This window comes from Pygocentrus nattereri, chromosome 14, assembly GCF_015220715.1.
Source record: "Pygocentrus nattereri isolate fPygNat1 chromosome 14, fPygNat1.pri, whole genome shotgun sequence".
Lineage (NCBI taxonomy): Eukaryota > Metazoa > Chordata > Actinopteri > Characiformes > Serrasalmidae > Pygocentrus > Pygocentrus nattereri.
The window spans coordinates 24,703,417-24,727,273 of record NC_051224.1 but is presented as its reverse complement, the minus strand read 5'-3'; the positions used below and the strand labels follow the sequence as shown (position 1 = coordinate 24,727,273).

Genomic DNA, 23,857 nt, shown 5'->3' with positions numbered 1-23,857 from the left:
GTTATCATTAATAAAGTACGTAAGTTAGCATTAATACAGTAAGCATTAATAAAGTAAGTTAGCATTGATAAAGTAAGGTAGCATTAACAAGGTTAACAAATTGGCATAAAAAGTTAGTGTTAATAAAGTTAATAAGGTAGCATAATGGTTAGTTTGCATCAATAATGTTAAGTTAGCATTATACTTAACTTAGCATAATAACATAAGTTAGCATTAATAAAGTAAGTTATTATTAATAAAGTTAGTAAGTTAGCATTAATAAAGTAAGTTAGCATCAATAAAGTTAATAAGTTAGCATTAATAAAGTTAGTAAGTTAGCATTAATAATGTAAGGTAGCATTAATAAAGTAAGTTAGCATCAATAAAGTTAATAAGTTAGCATTAATAAAGTAAGTTAGCATTAATAAAGTAAGTAAGTTAGCATTAATAACGTAAGCATTAATAAAGTTAGTAAGTTAGCATTGATAAAGTAAGTTAGCATGAATAAAGTTAGTAAGTTAGCATTGATAAAGTAAGTTAGCTTTAATAAAGTTAGTAAGTTAGCATTAATAAAGTAAGTAAGCATTGATAAAGTAAGTTAGCATGAATAAAGTAATAAGTTAGCATTAATAAAGTTAGTAAGTTAGCATTAATAAAGTAAGTTAGCATCAATAGTTAATAAGTTAGCATTAATAAAGTAATTTAGCATTAATAAAGTTAGTAAGTTAGCATTAATAAAGTAAGTTAGCATTAATAAAGTTAGTAAGTTAGCATAATAACATAAGTTAGCATTAATAAAGTTGATAAATTATCACAGTAAAGTAAGTTGGTAATAACAAAGTTAATAAGTTAGTACAATAATGTTAAGCTAGCATTAGCTTCATCTCTTTAAAACTCAGTAAAAATATGTACAAGTTTAGAGACTTTACAGTTTCCTAAATATTTCCTGTATAATAATAAACCAACTTTACATTAGACCAAACTATCAAACCTAAAAGTTATATTCGCTGTATATTTTGCCTTTAGTGTTTACTTGTTTTGTGGTTTCATCTTTTGGATCACACTGAAAAACTACACTAGAGCACAGAAGGGTTACTAAAAGGGTGTAAAACTTTACAGAATTAAAAGCAAATTGTGTGAAATGGTTTGATAAATTTAGGAGTTTGAAACATTTGTTAAAACAAAATCAAAGTGTCTCTAATAATCTAATAATTTGCTGAAATTAGCATCACTGTTTAAATATTTCTTAAAGGGGAGTTCCACCATTTTTTTCTAAATTCCTGTGTAATTAAGTGGTTCAGATTAAAACAGAGTTGTTCCAAGTGGTTTGATCTGTTCTTGAGAAACAAGAAACAAGTCCACAGCACAATTGTTCACAGTGGTGGTGATGAGAACCAGACGTCCACCTCTAAAAGCTCCTCACAGAAAGTTCCTACATGAAATGAATTCACTGCCTGATGACTGAGACACTGTTTTATGATAGTTTTGTGTTAAAGTTTAGACTTAAATGCACTCATAGTGGAGGGATACATGCAGGGATAACAAATAAAATGTTTATATTTATGTTGTAGTCATGGCGACCCCTGGTTCCTGTGACCACCACTCTAAAGACATCTGAACCATTTCAGAAATTTAGGAAAAAAATCCCATTTAAACTACAATTTTGCTGTTTACATTGTGTAGAATTTTGAGGAAAATGGGTGGAATCGCCCTTTAAGATTCATTTTAAGCAAAGTGTAAACAGCGCCGCCCCGTGGCCTGTCTGAAAAATGACACGTGGAACGCTTGAACCTGACTGGCCAATCAGACTCGCGTTCCAGAAAGATGTGTCAGTACAAACTGACCAATCAGAAGCCAAGTCTGTGTGCGTCACGTGCTCAAACGGAGCTGAAGAGTTTTAGAGAAGAAGCGGAGAAACGGCGGCTTTGTGCTCAGATTGACTTCAAAACAGCTTTAAAAGTCCTTATTTGGACCCATCCGGTCTGTTTAACGTCCAGAACCGTCGCGGATTTTAATAGCGGTCAGTATTGGGTGAGTCACTGCGTCTTATTGGCTTCAACGGATAAAGTTCCTTATATAATTTAAGACGAAGCTGAATTCGCTTCATATTCGCCAGCGTCTTGTTCGAATTCGGCCGTTCCACCTTAAATAGTGCAGTGTTACATTCTGATGTCTGAGGCGCCAGCATGTAACTGCTGCACCATTTAAGGCCTCGATAATTCGAAGTTATTATAATAAGCGAATATCAAATAATTTAGTCTTTAGTTATAAAAGAGTAACTAAAGCCTGAGAGTCTGAGAGTAACGCAGTTTCAGTCCGCTGAGTGTCATGAACGTGTTGCAGGATTGACAAGAAAGCTGACTTGCCTTATAACGTCTATATAAACACGTTTATCAATCAGAAATATTGGGAAAAGTTGACCATCAGTATCACATCACATATTTCTCATTAGGTTTTTCTATTATCGTTAAACTACGGAGCTCCGCTGGTGACATCCTGTATGGATAAAAAATAATGCGTGGCCACGATTTAGTAAGGCGTGGGAATGAGATGATTAGGTCGTCGCCACGACTTAGTATAGCGTGGGAACGAGATCCTAATGCGTGGCCACGACTTGGTAAGCCAGGATCTCGTTCCCACCCTTTACTAAGTCATGGCCATAACTTAGCCATGTCATTCCCAAGTTGTGGCCACGCATTAGGATCTCGTTCCCACGTGTTAATAAGGCGTGGCCTCGCATTAATTTTATTTATACAGCATGTCACCATCAGGGCTCCGTATTAAACGGCATCATTCAGAACCTTATTTTCTGTATTGCTGACCCGTCCAGTTTCTCTGTAGGCTCTTATTTTTAGCTCAGGGTCTAGACTCTTTGAAAAGATGGTTCTTCAGAGGTTCTGTAGAGAAGCCAGTGGTTCTGTTTTGAACCATTGGCATGCTGAAATGGCTCCAGATTGGTGGAGAATGTGTTGTGGTTCTATATAAAACCTTTTTAAAATTTGTTTTGTTTAGCTAGCACCAGTAAGGGTTCTGTCAAGCTAGTAACAACACTTTGTGTTGCCGTTTAGAACTGTATGCAACACATTCTCCATTCGTCTGAAGAACCATTGTATTATGCAAACAACTATTTAGGCATATGAAGCGTTCTATATAGAACTCATGGTTCTAAATAGAACCACTGCCTTTACTAAAGGACTCTTGAAGATCTTTGTAAGAGTGAATATTAATAGATGGATGATGATGATTATGATTATTATTAAGTAAACAGATATTGGCCTTTTTGTTGCACTGCTATGCATAATTAAGACACGTGCCTGTTTGGCTGACCGGACACCTGTCAGTTTGGCTTCATGACCCTCATCAGCCCTAAAAGGGAGTCCCACAGATTTTTCAAAATTTCTCCGTAGGTTCAGTGTTTAAGGTGTAATCAGAGAGATTCAGAGCGGTTTGGTGTGAAATGGTTCAGATGTCTTTACAGTGGTGATGATGGGAACCAGGGGTCGCCATGACTACAACACAAATAGACAATTTATTTACCATCCAGAACCACCAGAGAACCTACACGAGTCTTCTGCGTTTATATGGAATGTTGATGGAAAATCTGAAAAGTTTTCTTTGGGGACTGTTTTGCCTCACAGCACCCTGCATGTATCCCTCCACCATGAATGGAGTTTGTTCTCAAAACTATAATAAAACAGCGTCTCAGTCATCACACAGTGAATTCATAACCATTTCATGTAGGAACTTTCCGTGAGAGAGCTTTTAGAGGTGGACGTCTGGTTCCTATCACCACCACTGTGAACAATCCTGACTCCGTAAGTTTCTTTAGAACAGAGCTCTTCACACCAAACCACTCTGAACCTCTTATGTAGATATTTTGGAAAATTGGTGGAGTTCCCCTTTAAGTGTTACTCTATTTGACATTCTTAGAAGTCATGAATGGAGACGTAAACTAGAGATTAATATCACAGCCTGCAGATAATAATAACCCAGGTAACAACTATGGATAATAACCCAGATAACCCACTGATAATCAGATTATCACAGAACATAATCTGACATCTCAGTGTTTTCACGCTGATGAAGTGCAGTGAAGCAGGTTCTCTGACAAACTTAAAGTCTTCATGCATTGAGATTAAACTTTAGTGATGCTTTTAGATCAGTTAACTCTAGGGAGGGGACCTTTGTGGCATGTTCAATAACATCTCTAAACTTAAAGAATAGTTCAGTTTATATCACAATACCTACATTTAGAGCCAGTTATTCATTCAGCCTGTAATCTATACAATACTGTGATATAAACTGAGTCTGTTCTACAGTTTCTCATTAGTTTGAATGAATAACTGACTGTCAATGTAGGTATTGTGATATAAACTGAGTCTGTTCTACAGTTTCTCATTAGGCTGAATGAATAACTGTCTCTAAATGTAGGTATTGTGATATAAACTGAGTCTGTTCTACAGTTTCTCATTAGGTTGAATGAATAACCGGCTCTAAATGTAGGTATTGTGATATAAACTGAGTCTGTTCTACAGTTTCTCATTAGGCTGAATGAATAACTGGCTCTAAATGTAGGTATTGTGATATAAACTGAGTCTGTTCTACAGTTTCTCATTAGGCTGAATGAATAACCGGCTCTAAATGTAGGTATTGTGATATAAACTGAGTCTGTTCTTCACTTTCATTAAAGGTCAACAACTTCGGTTCTTTTTATTGAAATTCTTATTCTAAGTTCTACACCAATGTTTGATATTCCGATGCAGGTTTTGTTGAGCTGAGTGAAGCCTGAGGCTCTGGATCGAGATGAGTGACCTAGAACCACTGACGTTTTCCTCTGTAGAAGAGGAGCGGGATTACTGGAAGGAGCAGGCAGCTAACCACCAGCAGAGGTAAACAAGCAGGATCTGACATCATGATGACTTCATTTGACTTTATTTCACTGTTATTCAAATAAATATGTAAATATTTATAAAAGTTTCAAAGCATACGATTCACACACCAAACCATACAGTCCATATATGCCAACGGAGCTACAAAACAGCCTGTTTTTAATATTTATCAAAAATTTTTTGTTTTTAATATTATCACAAAAACCAAAAATTAACATTATATTCTTATTATGATAAATTGTTACAGTTTTGTTTCTGAGCATTTTGTGGACATCGTCAATGTTTGTACAGGTTTCATTATAAAGACAGCAAACTTAGTCCTGTTTAATTGGATTTAGTGCCAAATATTTCATAAAGATCATTGTGTTGACAGTTTTTGATGTGTTTATTAAATGTAGCACTACTGGTTCTTTTTTCTCTTTTCCAGCTGATCTGATATCTGAAACAATAAATATTGTGATATTGTGTATTGAGAAAATTTCTTGAAGTATCGCAGTAATACATTCTGTCATAACCCCAACCTCTATATTTACATATATCCACCTATTCAACCTATAGAAGTTTAGCCCCACCCACTCACACTGAACTTATAAGTGCTGTTTCTGCCAGGACTAATTTACCAACCTTTGACCCTGAAGATCAGCGCACAGACTGCTGGTCACAACAGCAACACAGACAACAATCTTGCCTATCTAATAGCTAACGAAAAGGCAAAGAGAGAGATTTAAGACGAACATCGATAATTTAGAGACGAATGAACTTATTTACGTTTATGATCACTCCAGCCAGTTTCCTGATACATTTCATCTGCAGCAAACCTGACAAAACTAAAACTGACAAACACTAAAAAGTCGTGAAGATGAAGTTAGATTCTTGTTCGAACTGTCGAGACACTGCACCATTTAAGGTGGAACGGGACAATTTGAACGAGAAGCTGGAGAATGAGAAGCGACTTCAGCCTCATAAGAAATCAAACATTGAGACATTTTACAAGAATCTGTTCTACTTTTGAGGAAAAGTTTCCTGCTGGAGATGTGAAAAAAGCAGCTTTAGCTGAGCTAAAGCTTAAAGTAGAGCATTTAACTTGTACTAGTATTTAACCTGTACTAGTACATCAGCACATTGTGAGACAAATTGAAAGGGTCTACATTTTCTCAGTGTGTATTATGTCAGTTAAATTATTATTATAAAGATCCAGTTCATACAAACATGTATCGATTGTTTCAAAAGTAATGCAGTTGAAATGAATGATTTTTAAAAATTTTATGTTTAAAAAGCTTCTCTGTCAGTAGCTGCTACTTTACTCTGACAGTATGTGTATGTCTGTGTGTTTAGGGCTGAGGAGGTTCAGGAGGAGCTGCAGGAGTTCCAGCAGATGAGTCGTGATTATGAAGTGGAGTTGGAGATGGAGCTGAAACAGTGCGAGGCTCGAAACCGTGACCTGCTCACTGCCAACAACCGGCTGCGCATGGAGCTGGAAAACTATAAGGTACTGAGATGGGAATTACACCTGTGATTGTCTTGAGAGACTTAAAGGTATCGTTCCTTTTTTGTGTGCCAGGTGAATTTTATATTCAGTGTTGTTCGGGAAAGTAGTGGAAAATCTCAACTATTTTTTTTGTGGGGACTATTTTGGGAACTATTTTCCCTCACGGCACCCTGCATGTATCCCTCCACCATGAATGGTTTTTAAAACCTCCCAAAACTGCTGTAGAACTTCAGCCACTTTTCCACCATCGAGCCAGAAGGTTCTCAGGGCTGTACTGGGCCGTACCACGCTGGTCTGGACTCGTTACAGTTTCTTTTTTCATTTGTTGTTCTGCTAAATCAGAACCAGAAAATACCCCCAAAAAAACTACACAAACGAATGACGAATGACTAACAGGCTAACACGCCACCCACCACAAACATGTTTTATTCCGTCCGTCACTTTCGAGTCTCTCTCGAGCCTAATCTCATCTTTATCCTGTAAATGGGGGTTATTTGAGCATCAGTTACAGAAACAGCCTGTAGCTGGATAACTAGCTACATTAGCATTAGGGTTCAGCTCAAAGCACCACAGAACATTTCTATTTTTTATCTTTCTGTCACTTCAACACCAGACATTAGAATTTCTGCTCTCAGAAAGTCTTTATCCTCTAAACGAGTGTTTTTAATCATTGGGCCATTAGAAGTGAGCCTGTATACTGCAGTGGGAGGCCCTGTGTATTCGTGTTAGCTTAGCCTAGCAGGCTGCAGCTTAAAGCTCTACAGAACAGGTTTGATTTAGGTTTTCTGTCGCTCCAGCATCATTCAGTCGATTTTGCTCTCGCTGTTTATAAGACTTGATCTATATCTGTGATGGCAGAGCAGTTAATCAAATCGATGCTGTACTGGGCCTTTTGGACCTCTTTAGCTAAGCTAACTAGGAGAGATAAGCCGGTTAGCATTAGCTTAGCTTGCAAGCTTCAGACGCCAGAGAACAGGTTTGATTTCAGCTTCCTGTCCCTCTAATAACAGCCACTTGGCTTCGCTTCCTCATGTTTGGGTCATTATCTACATTTACTACATTATCTATTAGCTTTACTGACACCAGTGTAGTAAAGTCGGTTAGTCACAATCGGACCTGTGCTGTGGTGAGCAGAGCTGGCAGCATGCCTCAGCTACTCTCTCCTGGTTACCAGCGGTGTTTAATATGTAGAAATTGGTATTGGATTAAAGCTTTCACGTTTGAGTGGTTTAAAGTCATGCACTACTTTCATTTATTTGCCGTCCGTGTAAACGAATCAAACTTATTTGATCGTGTGATTTGAAGTTTTCAGGCTTGAAATACTGCAGCAGGCAGCTGTGGCACAATACTGACAAACATAGAAGTAATAAACGAATACCTACGTCATCCCACCGATCGGTTCTGTGGCCCTGAGTTTGGTTCGCTAACCATGCTGAAAAAACAGGCTGGTCCCAGTTTTTGAGTGTTCCTTGTCGAACTGTGTGGAAATACCACTGGAACGGTTATCCTCTGTGATCAGAACCGTTCTGCTCTGCAGTGGAAAAGACGCCAGTGTCTCAGTCATCAGGCAGTTCTTAATGATTTCATGTAGGAACTTTCTGTGAGAGAGCTTTTAGAGGTGGACGTCTGGACGTTTAAGCTTGAATTACTTTTAACATTGTAAAGACATTCATTGGTTAATTTTTGTCTACAAAGCAATAATTAGTCAGCTTCCTTTATATTTGTCTGCTTTCATATCAAGAAATAAGTCTTTATATATATATATATATATATATATATATATATATATATATATATATATATATATATATATATATATATATATATAATTTATGTTGTAGAAGTTCTGTTCAGCTGGATGTTCCGATAATACGGTCTGGATATGGCGAAGCAGCTTTTATGCTACGTTTACACAGCAGGTAAAAATGGCCCAAATCTGATCTTTTTCTCCGTATGTGACTCAGATGTGTCAGTGTGAACAGATAAACACAATCTGATGTTTTCAATTCCGATTCGAGACGCTCTCTTATGTGGCGCTGAAATCTGATCCGTATACGATCTGCGGCAATCAGTCAGTCAGAGAACAGCCAGCTCGAAATTCATGCAACTTTTACGTCAATCCAACTCGTTGCTGAGACTCATATTAAGGCTGATGTTTCTGTACCAAAAAATTAGGAGAGACTCATCACAGCTGCTCCGTGTTCGAAGAGATTTCCAATGAAGCGGCCAAATGTGGCAGGAGGAGACGAGGCTGCAGCGGCAGCAAACGGTTTAAAGAATCCGAGGACACAAACCAAAGTGGCCAAGGCTGAGTAATACGCCCTTTTTACGGTGAACTCGAACACACTGTGGGTGATGAGCTCAGCTGTCTATCACTGGAACTTCCTAATCACTCCTGTGACGCTGGTGAAGACGAAGCTGATGCTCCAGGAGCGACTGGTGTTTGTTGGCAGTCGTGATTGTTTACCTCTGGACGAGCCGTGTGAAGCTCTTCTCTATGGCTGCTGTGCGTCAGTTTAGGAGCTGATCTGTTCAGACTGATGTCGCATACAGATCACGTTTAAAAGACAATGTGAACAGACAAACAAATAAATCCGATTTGGAGAAAAAATCTGACTTGGGCCACTTTTACCTGCTGTGTGAACGTAGCCTTAGTTGCAGTGCTCCATGATTTGCAAAAACATTTGAAATTGAAGTTTTTTTCCTTGAGTGAATTTAAGATTCTGCTTGTTCTTGTTTTTAATTTGGTCTTGGCCCTGATTTTGATTCTTTTGTTTGTGAGGGTTTGTTGGTGGTCCAGGACTCGCTTGTAAAAGAGATTTTTTTCCCTCAGTGTGATTACCCTGGTTAAATAAAGGTAAAAAAATAAATAAATCAAATTAGCCTTGTAGCTCCGATGCTATTAAAGAAGCCACACCGAGACACAAAACATGTCTTAACTGATTGGCTGTGGGAGCTCTGAAATTCAGACTTTTTGCAGATGTAGTCCTTTAAAACTGGTCATGCCACATACTGGTATGAAGTGCTGTGAGTCCAGATTTTAATGAAAAGAGTTTTTGTTCGCTCTTTGCTCTCTCTGCTCATCCTGAACGCGGTTTCACGTCTGGGCGTGACTCCCGTTTGACTCTGTACATTTAACTGGGTTTTATCTGGCTGGTCTGATTTGAATGTGTGTCTCTAACGATGGAACGGCTGGTGAAAACAGGCTGTTCTGTGCTGGTGGTTCTCATAGATGTGTTTTGTGCTTCAGTGTGCAGGACTTTGCTGAGGGCGGGGACAGTCACACTGTTTTCGAAGGAAAACAACAGGCCTGATTCAGGGACAGCAGAGCAGCTGATGCCTCGTCTGCATCAGTGTCTGGAGGGAAAGCACATCTTTTTATATCAGTCTGCAGGAGAGATGCCTGCTAGAATATCGATTTAGAATGCAGGGATATCAGAGCTGGGCAACATGATATTATTGATCGTTATCGTGATGAACTGCATCATGTGACGATATGCTTTTCTGTGTGTCATCAATACTTACAACACTTCCTAACTGATTAGAGATCTTAATTAGTCCTGGTCAGCTGGATTTAATGCAGCATAGTTTGTTAAATGTTCAGTACAAATAATTGTGTTTGATAGCATTGATTTTAAAAAGACACAACTTTGTCTTCTGACCCATCACATGTCAGAAAAAAAGAAATCATGACATTGTATATTGGAAAAATGTGAAAGTATTGTCGTGATGTTTTTTATTTTTGCCATATCGTCCACCTCTAAGTGAAATCCAGCTGGTTATACACCGATCAGGCATAACATTCTGACAACTTCCTTGTTTCTACACTCATTGTCCATTTTATCAGCTCCATTTACTGTATAGCTGCACTTTCTAGTTCTACAGTTACAGACTGTAGTCCATCTGTTTCACTGATACTTTATTAGCCCCCTTTTGTCCTGTTCTTCAGTGGTCAGGACCCCCATGGACCCTCACAGAGCAGGTAATATTTGGGAGGTGGGTCATTCTCGGCACTGCAGTGACGTGGTGGTGTGTTGGTGTGTTGTGCTGGTGCAAGTGGCTCAGACACAGCAGTGCTGCTGGAGTTTTTAAACACCTCAGTGTCGCTGCTGGACTGAGAACAGTTGAACAACCAAAAATATCCAGCCAACAGCGTCCTGTGGGCAGCGTCCTGTGACCACTGATGAAGGGTTAGAGGATGACCAACATAAACTGTGCAGCAGCAGATGAGCAGTCGGCTCTGACTTTACATCTACAAGGTGGACTGACAAGGTAGAAGTGTCTAATAGAGTGGACAGTGAGTGGTCACTATTTAAAAACACTATAGGGGTTCTTTGCACTGGTGCTTTGAGGCTAACATAGCTTAATTTAAACCACCAGTTAGCACTTGATTATGTGGTTTTCAATACTCTCAAACTTATCTATACACTTTAGCTCAAGTTTAAAGGTTGCTGCTGCTGTTTTAAGCTATGCTAATGTACATTTGTCAAGGTCTTAAAGTAGCTTAATAATAAAGATACAGGCAAGAATCTACAAGACGGAAAATAGTTTGGTGAAAAGTTACACAATTTGCCCTTATGTAGTCAGACATCCAAGTCCTGCAAAACAGGACAAACAAAACTGACAACTCAGTCTTCCAAGTGGCTGCTAGGCCTGGGCAATAGGGTGATGTAATCAAATATTGTCACTGATGGAAAAGTAACCCAATGGAGACTTGCAAAAGGCGATAATCACCATTTTGGTAAAAGAACTAAAAGAGAATTAGAGAGGACTAAATTACCGTTAAACAACTCGAAACATGTTTCGATACTGGCGTTTACAATTAAGTGTGAGTAAGTCAGTGAGAGAGAGAGAGAGAGGTTCGTTAAGAAACTGTTGGTGTTATTTCTCTCTGGATTCTGATTAGTTGGCGTGAATGGAATAGAAGTGAATGCTGACGTGCTTTAGAGCTTCATCTCACCTCAAAGTGACTCGCTGCAGTTTAAAAAAAAAAAAAAAAGCTAAAGAGCTAAAATGACTGATGTTAGCGTAGTGCAGCTAAGTTGGCTCTAACCTGGAGCGTTAGTTTCTCTGATCCTCCCATGTGCAGGATTTACTGTACAGATTAAGTGTCCTGGTGGTCGGTTGAATAATGAAAATGCAGCTGTAATGACTGTAAACTCCTTGTTTTTAATGTGGTGAGCGGACGTCTGTCTGAATCACTTTGTCTGAAGTTTCTCCAGCAGGGAGTGCTATTGGCACCCAGGCTGCTCCGAATCTGCAGCAGAAGCAGCTCAGCAACCCGCGTCTGCGGTAACATTTTATTATGATGACAAATGAAGTGATTCTCAGATGATGTTGGGCTGCTCAGTATCATTATTTAATATGAAAGTTTTGTTAAAGGTTTTCCTTAAAACAAGGTGTTTACTTCTCCCCCCCCCTCCATTTAAATATCGCCAAGGCCTCGTTGCTACTAATGTTTTTAGCTGTGCTGATTTAATTTAGTCCATGTTTATAGATCAGTGTTATACAGTGTTCGAAACCACATAACCAAGTCTTTTAGGCTATGTTTACAGGGCAGGTAGAAGTGGCCCAGATTTGATCTTTTTCTTCATGTGTTAGTCAGAAGTTAAAGTCTGAAAGCAAGTGACTGCACCCTTTTTACGGTGAGTTTGAAAACATTCTGGCTGATGAGCCCAGCTGTCAGTCAGCAAAGCTTGATTGCTCCTGTGATGCTGGCGAAGACTAAACTGACACCTCTGTATGAGCCCCGAAGCATCGTTACCTTTCATGAACTAAATCAAAGAACTGAAGTTGTTAGCTTCAGATTAGGACTGTCCTGATTACTGCTTAACAAAATGAATGAATTAAACTTCACTGGGCAAATCGATTTAAAGCTGTTTTTGGACAGACTGAAGTTCGTCCACGTGGAGGTGCTGCTGGCACTCGTCACTGTTGCGTGTGCAACATTGAAAGAGAAGAAAGCCACACCAGCAGGATCTCACTAATGCATGTGTTTGTACAAAATGTCTGTTAATGAAGTAAATGAAATGATTGCTGTTATAAACTGTGAGTATATAAAGAAAATATCTAAAATATTTTGTTGAACTAGGTCCAGGATGAGCAGCTAGCAGGCTACTCTAGTAATATAGAGATAGGCTTGACTGAAGGATTTCAAAGCAGAGAATATGCAACTATACAGGTTATAAGTTAGAATTTGTTATAAGCTTCAGTTGCTTCAGCACATCACTGTTGTTGGAACAAAACCTCGTATCTCCAAAATGGTGACTTCACAGGAGAAGGAAAAAAACCTTTATTTTTAATGTAACTCAATGAAACCAGACTTTTTTCCAGGTAATTTTGGGTCATTTCTGTTGGTCCATGCACCATGAAATTTACACAAAACTTAAGACAATGTAGTAATTTGAAAATGCCTAGAAACTGAAAAATGTTTTGTATGTAGTATTTAAACTGGGGGTGGAAAGTGTTTCCCCATTTGGTTTATGCCTCTATGATGAATGGACTGTTGCAGTGTTTGAGGTGTGGGGGGTTTTTTTTTGGGTCATGTTTGTCATCTTTGTGTTCTGGTTCTGCAGGAGAAGTATGAGGTGCAGCACTCGGAGGCCTGCAGGCAGATTTCTACTCTAGAGGGGGACCTTGCAGAGACCACTGCCATAAAGGACCAGTTACAGAAATACATCCGTGAGCTCGAGCAGGCCAACGATGACCTGGAGAGAGCCAAAAGGTGCATAATGACCAAAAAAATAAACATTTTTAAATACACCTTTTATTTAGTGTTATAGTTTGTTTTTATAGTTGTAATTGTCTGGTTCTGCTTAATACAGTAGTCTGACAAAAAAAACCTTCTGCTTTTCAGTTTTCACTAATTTAAAAAAAAACATACATTAGAAATACGTTATAAAAGTCTCTCGAGAACCAAATTTCTCATCTGATTGCTAATATAGCAACTGACCAGCCTATAGACTAAACTGAACATCTACTAAAGCACGGTTAGCAAATTTATTCTGTTAATTACACTAAATAAACTCACATTCATATCATAGCAGTTTCATATGTGTGCTGCATACCTAAACATGTCGGGACATCAAAGCCGCTCCGTGTCTTATCTCTTAAACGGAGATAAACATTGACAACACAGAGCAAGTACAATTTGGGAGGTGGATCATTCCCATCACTGCAGTAACACTGATGTGGTGCTGTTGTGTCAGTGTGTGTTGTGCTGGTATGAGTGGATCAGACACAGCAGGCCTCCTAGAGTTTTTAAACACTGTCCACTCACTGTCCACTCTATTAGAGACTCCTACCTTGTCAGTCCACCTTGTAGATGTAAAGTCAGAGACGATAGCTCATCTGCTGCTGCACAGTTTGTGTTGGTCATCCTCTTGTCCTTCATCAGTAGTCACAGGATGCTGTCGGCTGGATATTTTTGGTTGGTCGACTATTCTCAGTCCAGCAGTGACACTGAGATGTTTAAAAATCTGGATTTAAAAATCCAGCAACTTTGTTGTCTGATCCACTCAGACCAGTGCAACACAAGATAACACCACCACATCAATGTTACTGCAGTGCTAAGAATGATCCACCACCCAAATAGTACCTGCTCTGTGAGGGCCCATGGGGGCCCCGACCGCTCCTTAACAGGGAAAAGGGGGCTAATAAAGTATCAGAAACAGATGGACTACAGTCTGTAACTGTAGAACTACAAACTGAAACTATACGGTAAGTGGAGCTGATAAAATGGACAATGAGTGTAGAAACAAGGATAATGTCATAATGTTATGCCTGGTTAGTGTATGTCTGCCTTCTTTGGCTTCTTTTAAAGGTCTTTTTAATAATGTTAATGTCTCTCAGGGCCACTATCATGTCCCTTGAGGATTTCGAGCAGAGGATGAATCATGTCATAGAGCGAAACGCTTTCCTGGAAAGCGAACTGGATGAAAAGGAGAATCTGCTGGAGTCGGTGCAGAGGCTGAAAGACGAGGCCAGAGGTGAGGCTGCTGAGCCCTAGCTGCTCCTTATTTTTAATGCTCAGCGCTGAGAGGCATTTTAAAGGGCCTTTATAACTGAAAAACAGATGTTTCCTTCTCTTCTTTCTTTGAATGACATGTATTATTTAAACTTGTTGAAGTTTTAAAGTGTGCTGTTAACTCCAGCATGTACAAAGATCCATGTTCCATATCAGGATCATATTCCCCAAGTTCAGAGTTCAGAACACATTTGGGACTTTGGACTAAAATCTTTTGCTTTGCGTGTAATACTGCCTTTAAGTCCTCCTCAGAAGCTCCTACTCGTGACTTACGAGGTCATCCGTACAACTTGATTAGTGTCCATTAGTGTGCAAGTGGTTTTGGTTGGAAGATAGATGCGCTGGGAAAAGTGTTTTTGGCTTATTTTTGTTTTTCTATCATTAAAGGGAGTCTGTGTGTATTTTGCGTTGAGCAGAGTGATGTTTTTATGCAGTTAGATGTGTCATGTAACGCATGCTTATATCTGCGTTTCCATGTCTGGATGGTTTCAGGCTGCAGTGTTCAGATTGTGGCTGATGAATAACTGAAGTACAGCCAATTTATCAGCAGCTGTCATTGCTTTTTTTTGTTGATGCCCCCAACTCTGTAATTCGGGGCTCGTTTTCTCACTAGTAAATATGACCTCATGGTGGCGTTCATTTGCATCCATCTTAAGGTTGGGCGATAAAATGATCATTTTCACAATATAATTTCTCAATAGAACAACAAGAAATGTTTGATATAATGGAGCATTCTCACACTTCCACATTCTGGCAGCGTTTTCTGTGATTAGAGAGGAAGGGGGTGACGAGTAAAATGAGTCACCAAATGTACTTTACTGGTGATCAGTTCTGCTGTGACTGAGTGATGAGATCAGTGGCGTAGCTGTGCTGACCTACAGTGAACTCGCCTCTTTCCTTACTTCCTAACAAGCTTCAGCAGCGTTAAATCACGTCCACTCCTCTCAACTACAGCACTGTTACAGCGCTCAGTCATTCACAAGCAACCAAAGTAACAGTAAGAAGTGGGTTCATGTGAGTTCCAGCCCTGATTTAAACGAGTGTAAACTGAAGATCCTGTATGTGAGGCACTGGCGAGTGTGATAAAGCTAGCTTCCCAGACTAGCTGTTTTTAGGAGCAGGCTGTCTTGAAGCAGCGCTCAGTCACTCGCACAGCACGGCGAATTGATGTTACTATAGATCAAACTACAAAAAAGCGCTGATTTCAGTACCTAATAGTCGGTTTAGCACTGTTGTTGGCCACTTGTTTAGCACTTTTAACGGGATAGCTGAGCGCCCGTCACCAAACAGCTAGAAATGTTTTGTTTCTTAAATTACCACTATTAAAAAAATTGCGGGCCACTGTTTGGCGAGTGTTTTGTTGTGTTCTGACCATGAAGGATAGTTTAAAACAATAACTGACCACTCGGGAGCAAAAATCAGCCTTCAAACCTCAAACATTTATCGTGATGAGGGCCAATATTTCCAACAGGGCTTTAAGGCAGCATATGTTTAGCTTTGTGTTGTGATTTCTGAGATCTGGGAGTTTGAGTTCTTATTCGTATCTTAAACTCCTTGTGTGTGTTTCTCTCTTTGCCCTGTGGTCCAGTCTGAGCGCCTCACGACAAAAAGACGACATTCTGTGACAAAATCTTGTTAAGTTTGTGATGCTCTCTGTCGTATAGTGAACTTCCAGTCTTATTGGTCAGTCGTCAGTCCTGTCACTGATTGTGTTTTTGGACGTGTGTGTGTGTGTGTGTGTGTGTGTGTGTGTGTGTGTGCTAACCGTACGGTTTTGTGTAATATTATGCATTTTTCTGTGTGCTGCATATAGATCTGAGGCAGGAATTGGCTGTTAAACAGAAGCAGGAGCGTAAACCCTCCCTCAGTGTTTCTGTTGACGGAGAGAAAGCAGAGACCCCAACCCGGACCCCTGGTGCCTCTCTCCTGACCACACCACCCAGACCCCCTGGCTCCAGCAGCGCCTTCAACACACCCCCATCGTCCTACAGTCGGAGTGAGTGTGCACGCTCACACATACACCGATCAGGCAAAACATTCTGACCACCTCCTTGTTTCTACACTCATTCTATCAGCTCCACTTACTCTATAGGTGCGCTTTGTAGTTCTGCAGTTACAGACTGTCGTCCATCTGTTTCTCTGATACTTTCTTGGGCAGGACCCCCAAAGAGCAGGATGTGGTGGTGTTAGTGTGTGTTATGCTGGTGTGAGTGGATCAGACACAGCAGCGCTCCTGGAGTTTTTAAACACTGTGGACACTCACTGTCCACTCTAGTAGACACTCCTACCTTGTCAGTCCACCTTGTAGATGTAAAGTCAGAGACAATAGCTCATCTGCTGCTGCACAGTTTGTGTTGGTCATCCTCTAGTCATCAATGGTCACAGGACGCTGCCCACAGGACGCTGTTGGATGGACATTTTTGGTTGGTGGACTTTTCTCAGTCCAGCTGTGACACTGAGGTGTTTAAAAACTCCAGCAGCACTGCTGTGTCTGATCCACTCAGACCAGCACAACACTCACTAACATACCACCATGTCAGTGTTACTGCAGTGCTGAGAATGATCCACCACCCAAATAGTACCTGCTCTGTGGGGGTCCATGGGGGTCCTGACCACTGAAGAACAGGGTAAAAGGTGGCCAACAAAGTGTCAGAGAAACAGATGGACTACAGTCTGTAACTGTAGAACTACAGAGAGCACCTATACAGTAAGTGGAGCTGATAAAATGGACACATTTACATTTATGGCATTTGGCTGACGCTCTTATCCAGAGCGACAATTTGCAAAGGTGGTGTTAGGAGGCTTGTCCAAGGACTCTTATTGGTATAGTGTAGGGTGCTTGTCCAGGCAAGGGATTGAACCCCACTCTACAGTGTAGAAGGCAGAGGTGTTAACCACTACACTATCCCAACCACACAGCGTAGAAACAAGGAGGTGGTCATAATATTATGGCTGATTGGTGTGTTTTAAATACACACATTACAGTGATCGTTTGCACATATAGGCTCACCCCCTCTTCATCCTTACTGTACGTATATGTAATCTGCATAGTGTTCCAATTGCACAGTCATGCTGTCACCATTATGGTGGGTAACGGGTTCATTCAGCAGCCTAGCGGCATTTTATAATCAAATTCAAAGCCATGACCAATCAGGCAGTAAAACGCATTTTGGGAATATTAAGTTTAAGGCTTGTTTTTAAAGCACATAGGAGCTTTAAACTTAAAATCAGAGGCATAAAATCAGGCAGTAAAACACCTTTTGTGAATTATCATTTGTTGCTGTAATGATAAGTAAATCTAAACGGCTGAGATTTCCAGCTGATCATGCAGTGTAATAATAATAAATCCAGGGTTTCAGGAGTCATTTTTTTTTTAATTATAGTTTTTCGGTCTATTGTCCTGAGTCATGCTTCTCTCTGCAGGTGCAAGACGCCATCTATTGGTCTGGCATGCACAGACATAACTGAGGAAGTCAGCTATGCCAATATAAGCAAATTCAGAGACTTGCCATTAAATTTGAATATATGGTTTTAGTCCCATAAACCTGCACACTTGAGTTTCATAGGTTTTTCTAGTAGTAATAAAATGGGTTATAAAAATGACTTGGGGCTTATCCTGTTTCTTCTTTTTACCCCTACCCCTTGCTTTTGAGTGTTGCCCCTTGTTGCAAGGTAGTGGTTGAAATCTTCCCTCTGAATTGGGACCCTCAAATAAAAAGAGCATTAGCTCATTAACAGCTACTAGCACTGCTCTATAGGAGGCCCTGCCAGTCTGCAGTGACAGCAGAGGAGGGTAAAGTTCAGCTCGTCACTGCTGGGCTTTAGTTACATTTAGGGCATCATATGCCTTCAAAGAGGGGGGGCAATTATTTATTACCCACCTCTAATTCTTCAGTGAATTAGGGGTGGGTGAAGCTGAAGTCAGAGATTAGCTTTTTGTTCAAATTTTCCTGTTCCACTTTAAATGGCTATTTAAGATGAAACGGGATGTTTAACTAGCTAGTTACCGAGACATCAGCATGTTACTAGAGAGTTTTAGTGCATGTTATGAAGGAAAGGACCATAATATACTGAAACGACTTGAAGATAATTTAATGGTTCCTGTCATTTTTTTAGCAGAGAACATTCTCAAATTTGTGGGTTTATTTTGTCTCTTGCTCAGCCATCTTGCCCCCACTCTGTTTGGAGGGCCATGTAGCCCTAACACTTCACCCTGCCTCTTAGTCTCAACAAGAATCAGGACACCCTACACCTAGACGTGAGGGAAGGGGCTAAGTGATGGGGGCAAAGAGTGAAAGGGGACTGGGCCTTAATATTACAGTAATACTTTAAGGGTTCTAAGATGGAAGGTTTCTGAGGTGAGATTGTGTTATCTGTATCTTATCTGGAGTCTTGCAGTCCCTAACATGGACAGACTCTACAATAATGTTTGATTCAGTTGGTACAGCCTGTTTATTGAGAAGAACAAGCAGCATGTTTCCTCTTGTGGCCTGGTGCTCTATGACGTACGGCTGAATTTCTCTCAAGTGACCTTGTTTGTATGTTTTTCTGTTGCGGTTTGTAGTTGAAGGTCTAACCGGGACTCCGCTGACCACGTCTGCCCGGATATCTGCCCTCAACATCGTCGGAGAGCTGCTGAGGAAAGTGGGGGTAGGTCTACTCAGAGCCTTATAACTGACCACTGTTTATAGGATGTGCCGTGTTTTAAAGCTGCAAATTTTCCTTATTAAAATACTTCTAGACCTGCACTCTTATAGATAATAGTTCAGGGGTTCTTAAGTGAAAAAGATGGTTCTGTATTGAACCATATGCATAATTAAAGGGTTCTTTGCATCGTAAAAGGGTGCTGTGGATAGGTCTATGTAGAAAAAGGGTTCTATGTAGCACCCAAAAGGGTCCTATTGTTGCACTCAAATGGTTTCTTAGTAAAGAAGATGGTTCTATGGTAATTGATTAAATATGATTAAAGGTTTCTTTACATCATTAAAAATGATTCTTTGCATCATTACATGGTACTTCTGGTTGATGTGCTATAGGTGGTTCCCAAAAGGGTTCTACTAGTGTTGTGATTCTCCATCAATCTGAAGACATGTGCTATAGACATTTCTATGTAGAAGCTTTTTGAAACGGGTTCTGTTTAGCACTCAAATGGTTCTTCTATTGTTACAAGCCTAGAGTGAGAGAGAGTGAGAAAAATCCTTTAATCATGCAAATCTTGAAAAAAAAGTCTGAGTGTGCATGGTTCTATATAGAACCATTTTCTTAACTAAGGAACCACCTTGTTTTTTGGTAATAGGTTAGTAAACTGTTACTGGACGAGTGATTCTCAGTATTTACATGAATTGTGTTGATGTATTTTTATTTCTTTATACATTTTTGTCTTCTGGGAAAAGTAAAAAGAACAGAATCTACATGTTGTGCTTGTAATTTCTGTGAAGCTGTTTTCTCTGGAATGTCTTGTGACGTCCGCAGCCACATTTAGTCCCTTTGAGCGGAGCCACGGTTAAATCCGTAGTGACTGTCAGCCGGAGCTGGAGGGCCAGAGCGTTGCTGCGGTTTCACTGGGCTGTTTTCTGCAGTTCACCTGATTCAGATGACCGAGAACTTGTGTCTTCCGGGTGGCACAGCTGGTTACAGTACAGCTGGCGAATAATCCACACCGTTGTCCCATTCTTGCTTTAACGTCTTGGTGCAGTTCCCTGCCTCTTCACTAGAGGTCCCTTTTGGCCTTCATTAGTGCTGTTTTCCAGTCTCAGTGGTGCCTTCAGGCTGATGCACTCAATTGGAGCAGCTGAGGTCTTGCACTGCAATTTCACAAGCATTTGTTACTTTTTCATGAAAGTTCAGGTCCAGGATTATGAAAATGGTTCCAAACAGGGTGGAATATATCGCAAAAGTTATACAAATGATCACGATTCTGCAAGCCTTTTTTTTCTGCACTGCGGTAAATCCGGTTAAACTGATTCTGCTCTCTTTGTAATGAAATGTGTAGTTAGAGTTCTGTAAGTATAGACAATGTCCATGATAAAATGTTCAGATTTTCCACCCCTAGATCCAAGGTCTTTGTTGCAAAGGACTGAAGCTGCAAATTCAGAATAAACAAATTAGAATAAAACCTTGTATCTCCACAATGGTGACTTCACAGGAGAAGGAAATAACCTACTTTTAATGTAAGTCAGTGGAACCAGGATTTTTCCACATGTCACTTTGGGCTGTTTGTTTTGGTCCAGTCATCATAAATTTTACACACAATGTAAAGGACAACAGGTATTTTCACTTTTAATCAAAAACTGAAAAATGTGTATGTAGGTGGCCATACAGGAATCATCCGTCAAACATTTGCACTGTCTATTGCAGTTTAGTTATAGCAGTTCAACGCAACAACAGTCTGACTTGTCTGTTAAATAATGTGGGGTTTTTGTTTTGTGTTTTTTTTCTTTCCAGAATTTAGAGTCAAAGCTGGCATCGTGTCGTGAGTTACACATGCAGGACAGAACGCCAAGCCGCTCGCTGATCACCCAGAGCGCACAGATGGCCTCACGGGAGACAATAGAAAACCAGTCCAATGGCAATGGCCTCTACGACAAGGGGTGAGTGACTCTTTGGCCCAATCCCATTTCACCCCCCGCCCCTACCACAGAGCCCTTATCCCTCTGTTTTGCGCATTCATGTCTACAGTTAGGGTGTCCCAAGTTTTGATGAGGTAGAGGGGGAGGGTGAAGTGTTAGGGCTACATCGTCCTCAAAACTGAGGTTTTTCAGACTCGGTAAACAGAGTGATATGAGGGGGAAAAAAGAAAAACGGACAAGATGGCTGCGCAAGCAACCAAAGAAACCCCCAAATGTGAGAATTTTCTCCTTTAAAAATTACGATAACCGCTGTATTTTCTTAGTTTAATGTTGTTTCAATGTATTATGGTTCTGTTCTTCACAACAAACATAAAAGATCACTAATAGCATGCTAACGTCTCGGCAGCTAGCTAGATAGTTTTTCCGTTCCACCTTAAATAGTCCAGCAGTTCTAACGCCTGAAGCACCAGAATGTAACAGCTGTACCATTTAAGGTGGAACGAGAAAATTCTAACAAGAAGCTGGCGAATATCTGACTTCAGCTTCATATCACTGAAGAATTAGGGGTGGGTGATAATAAATAATTGCCCCCCCCTCCCACTTTGAAGGCATAAGATGCTCTAAATGTAAATAAAGCCCAGCAGTGAGCAGCTGAACTTTACCCTCCTCTGCTGTCACTGCAGACTGGCAGGGTCACCTACAGAGCAGCACTAGTAGCTGTTAATAAAGTGGCGTTCATTTAGGTTTTTTATTTATTTATTTTTAATTTATTTTATTTGAGGTTTGTCCCATTTTGTAGGGAAAGATTTCAATCACTAGGGGTAAAAAGAAGAAATGGGATTGGGCCTAACTCTGACGCACTGTCAAATATACTGATTTGGTGGAGATCAACATTGATTACATTGCTCAGTATTGACAGTGTTGGAAAAACAAATGTTCTGTGCCTTGTGGAGGAATTGGTGTGATCAGTGACATTTAAAAACAAAACACAAAAAGTGATGGAATATCTGGTTTGTTGTTGACTTTATCGTCATAATGTTGCAACAGTGCTGATCTCAGAGCAGATTCCCCCAGTGTTTATCCATGAAAGTTCATGTTGGGGAGCTGGAGTTTGTGTTAACAGATCAGTGTAACTGAGGCCAAAGTCAATTCACTTGAATATACAACCCCTCGCCAAGTGAAAATGGTCTAATCCATTTTTTGTGTATATCCAGTAGGGCTGTAACAAACGAACTACTAGAATGATTAAGCGATTTTTCGGATTATGAATTTTACTAGCTTTTAAATTCAGCTGGAGGATGTTTTCTGCATTTGCTAAAAGACAAAGATGAATCATTTAAATGTTAAATGTAAACAGTGTGGTCTGTGCTCTGCTGTCTGTCTACGCTCTGCTGAACTAAAGTCTACACTCACTGGTCTTTTATTGAAACGGAGGAAAGTCGGCGTTTCTCTGAGCTCTTGTGAGTCTTGCTGTCCTTTTGAGAGCAGATGTTCACTGCTGCAGAGAAAACGCGCTCTGACAGAGCAGATGGGAAATGTTTACGGCAAACTTGTTCTCTATAAACCGTTAAATTGTACTGACTTTGTGTAAACATTTCATTTGAATGGTAAGCCTTTGTCCAACTGCCCTGTATGTTCCAAAAGAACTACCTCCTGAAACTGTTTTCAGACGGTGGCCAAGCAACATCTTAGCAAGCATAAGCTGCACAATCAAATTTTCATCAGGAAATGCCCATTTCTGTTCGAAAGGCCAACCCTGTTCGTGGTGTCACACAGCACTGCCGGTTTTACATGGTCATCTCAGGGTCATACGTTCTCCTAATTCCTTTGTTTCTGTTCCACAGGTTGGTGAAGCGGTTGGACTTCAGTCAGGGATCTAAGATTGTGCTGTGAATAAGTCTGTCGCCCTCTGGCTCGGACCCCCTCCTGCACATAGTATTAACTACCAACATTTCTTAATGCACAATAACACATTCGTTTAAATGAACTGATGTGTGAATATTGCTAGCTCTCAGTATCCTTCTTCCTGCTGACTCTGCAGTATGAAGGGTGTTTGGACCAGATGAACGTTTCACTGCTTTATTACTACTGTTAGAGCAGCACTGCTGACTCCTGCATTGCTGTGTATATATTTACAGCCTGTGTTTGTCCGCTGACACTGTGTCTAACACTGGGCTTGTGTTTACTAGCTTCTGCTTAGATGTCTGTTTATCAGGTGATATATTGGGTCTGATGTTTTCTTTGTTTCCTGGAACTTGATGCCTTTATGAGGAGGCCAAAGATGATGTGGTGGGTGGTGACTGCGTTTACTGAATGGTTAAGCAGGTGGAAATGATCGACCATGGTGAGGTCAGGGTTTTAGAATAGTCAAGTAATCAAGAAAGTTTAAAAAAATGAGGATTTTTGGTATGTAAATCCAGTGTTAAACATTTCCAGCTTCCTACATATGAGATGTGTAAACTCTAAACACCACCAGAGGGTAGTGTAGAGCCTGATCAGAGTTTTATCAGAGCCAGTTTATGAGGAGTCTGGCCACTTCCTATTTCCACCGTTATATCAAAAACAGGACTCCAAAATGGCAAAGGGCGCCTGCAAGCGAGTTCTCAATGAACTAAATGGAGCTAAACGGCTAAAAAAACAAAAAATTAAAATAAGTTCTGGGCGAGCGATTAGAAACTTTCTTCTACTTTCTAAAATTAAAGCATGTATTTCACTGAAAAACAAAGAAAACTTACCTATATGTTTCCTTCTTTTAACAGTAAATGGGTTTTGGGCAGCAGGGCGCTAACATTACTGCTACTGAGTGCTGATCGGCGAGTGGAGCAGCTCATTGGCTGTTCGTGCTCACTGACGTCATGGTCACACATGAGGCGCCGTTTTAAACTCCTATAGCTCAAGTTTAAAA

At 40.2% G+C, this 23,857-nt stretch overlaps 1 protein-coding gene across 2 annotated transcripts; it reads left to right on the top strand.

Annotated features, from left to right (window-relative positions):
• The first annotated feature begins 1,867 nt into the window (after positions 1-1,867).
• Positions 1,868-23,171, top strand: nde1 (nudE neurodevelopment protein 1). 2 transcript variants are annotated; one of them, XM_017715506.2, is made up of 9 exons: positions 1,868-1,999; positions 4,743-4,868; positions 6,204-6,357; positions 12,933-13,081; positions 14,209-14,345; positions 16,197-16,379; positions 18,948-19,033; positions 20,828-20,973; positions 22,797-23,171. In XM_017715506.2, exons 2-9 carry the CDS (start codon positions 4,783-4,785, stop codon positions 22,843-22,845), a joined length of 990 nt encoding a protein of 329 aa, XP_017570995.1. In that variant the 5' UTR covers positions 1,868-1,999; positions 4,743-4,782; the 3' UTR covers positions 22,846-23,171. The 2 variants fall into 2 exon arrangements, with proteins under 2 accessions (XP_017570995.1, XP_017570994.1); XM_017715505.2 differs by having other exon boundaries at positions 1,868-2,010.
• The last annotated feature ends 686 nt before the right edge of the window (positions 23,172-23,857 follow it).

Excerpts from the sequence above, each read along its gene's own strand:
- nde1 (XM_017715506.2), top strand. The coding sequence starts at position 4,783 with ATGAGTGACCTAGAACCACTGACGTTTTCCTCTGTAGAAGAGGAGCGG. Across the intron at positions 19,034-20,827 it reads AGCTGCTGAGGAAAGTGGGG|AATTTAGAGTCAAAGCTGGC; the intron begins GTAGGTCTACTC and ends TTTTCTTTCCAG. Across the intron at positions 20,974-22,796 it reads AATGGCCTCTACGACAAGGG|GTTGGTGAAGCGGTTGGACT; the intron begins GTGAGTGACTCT and ends TCTGTTCCACAG.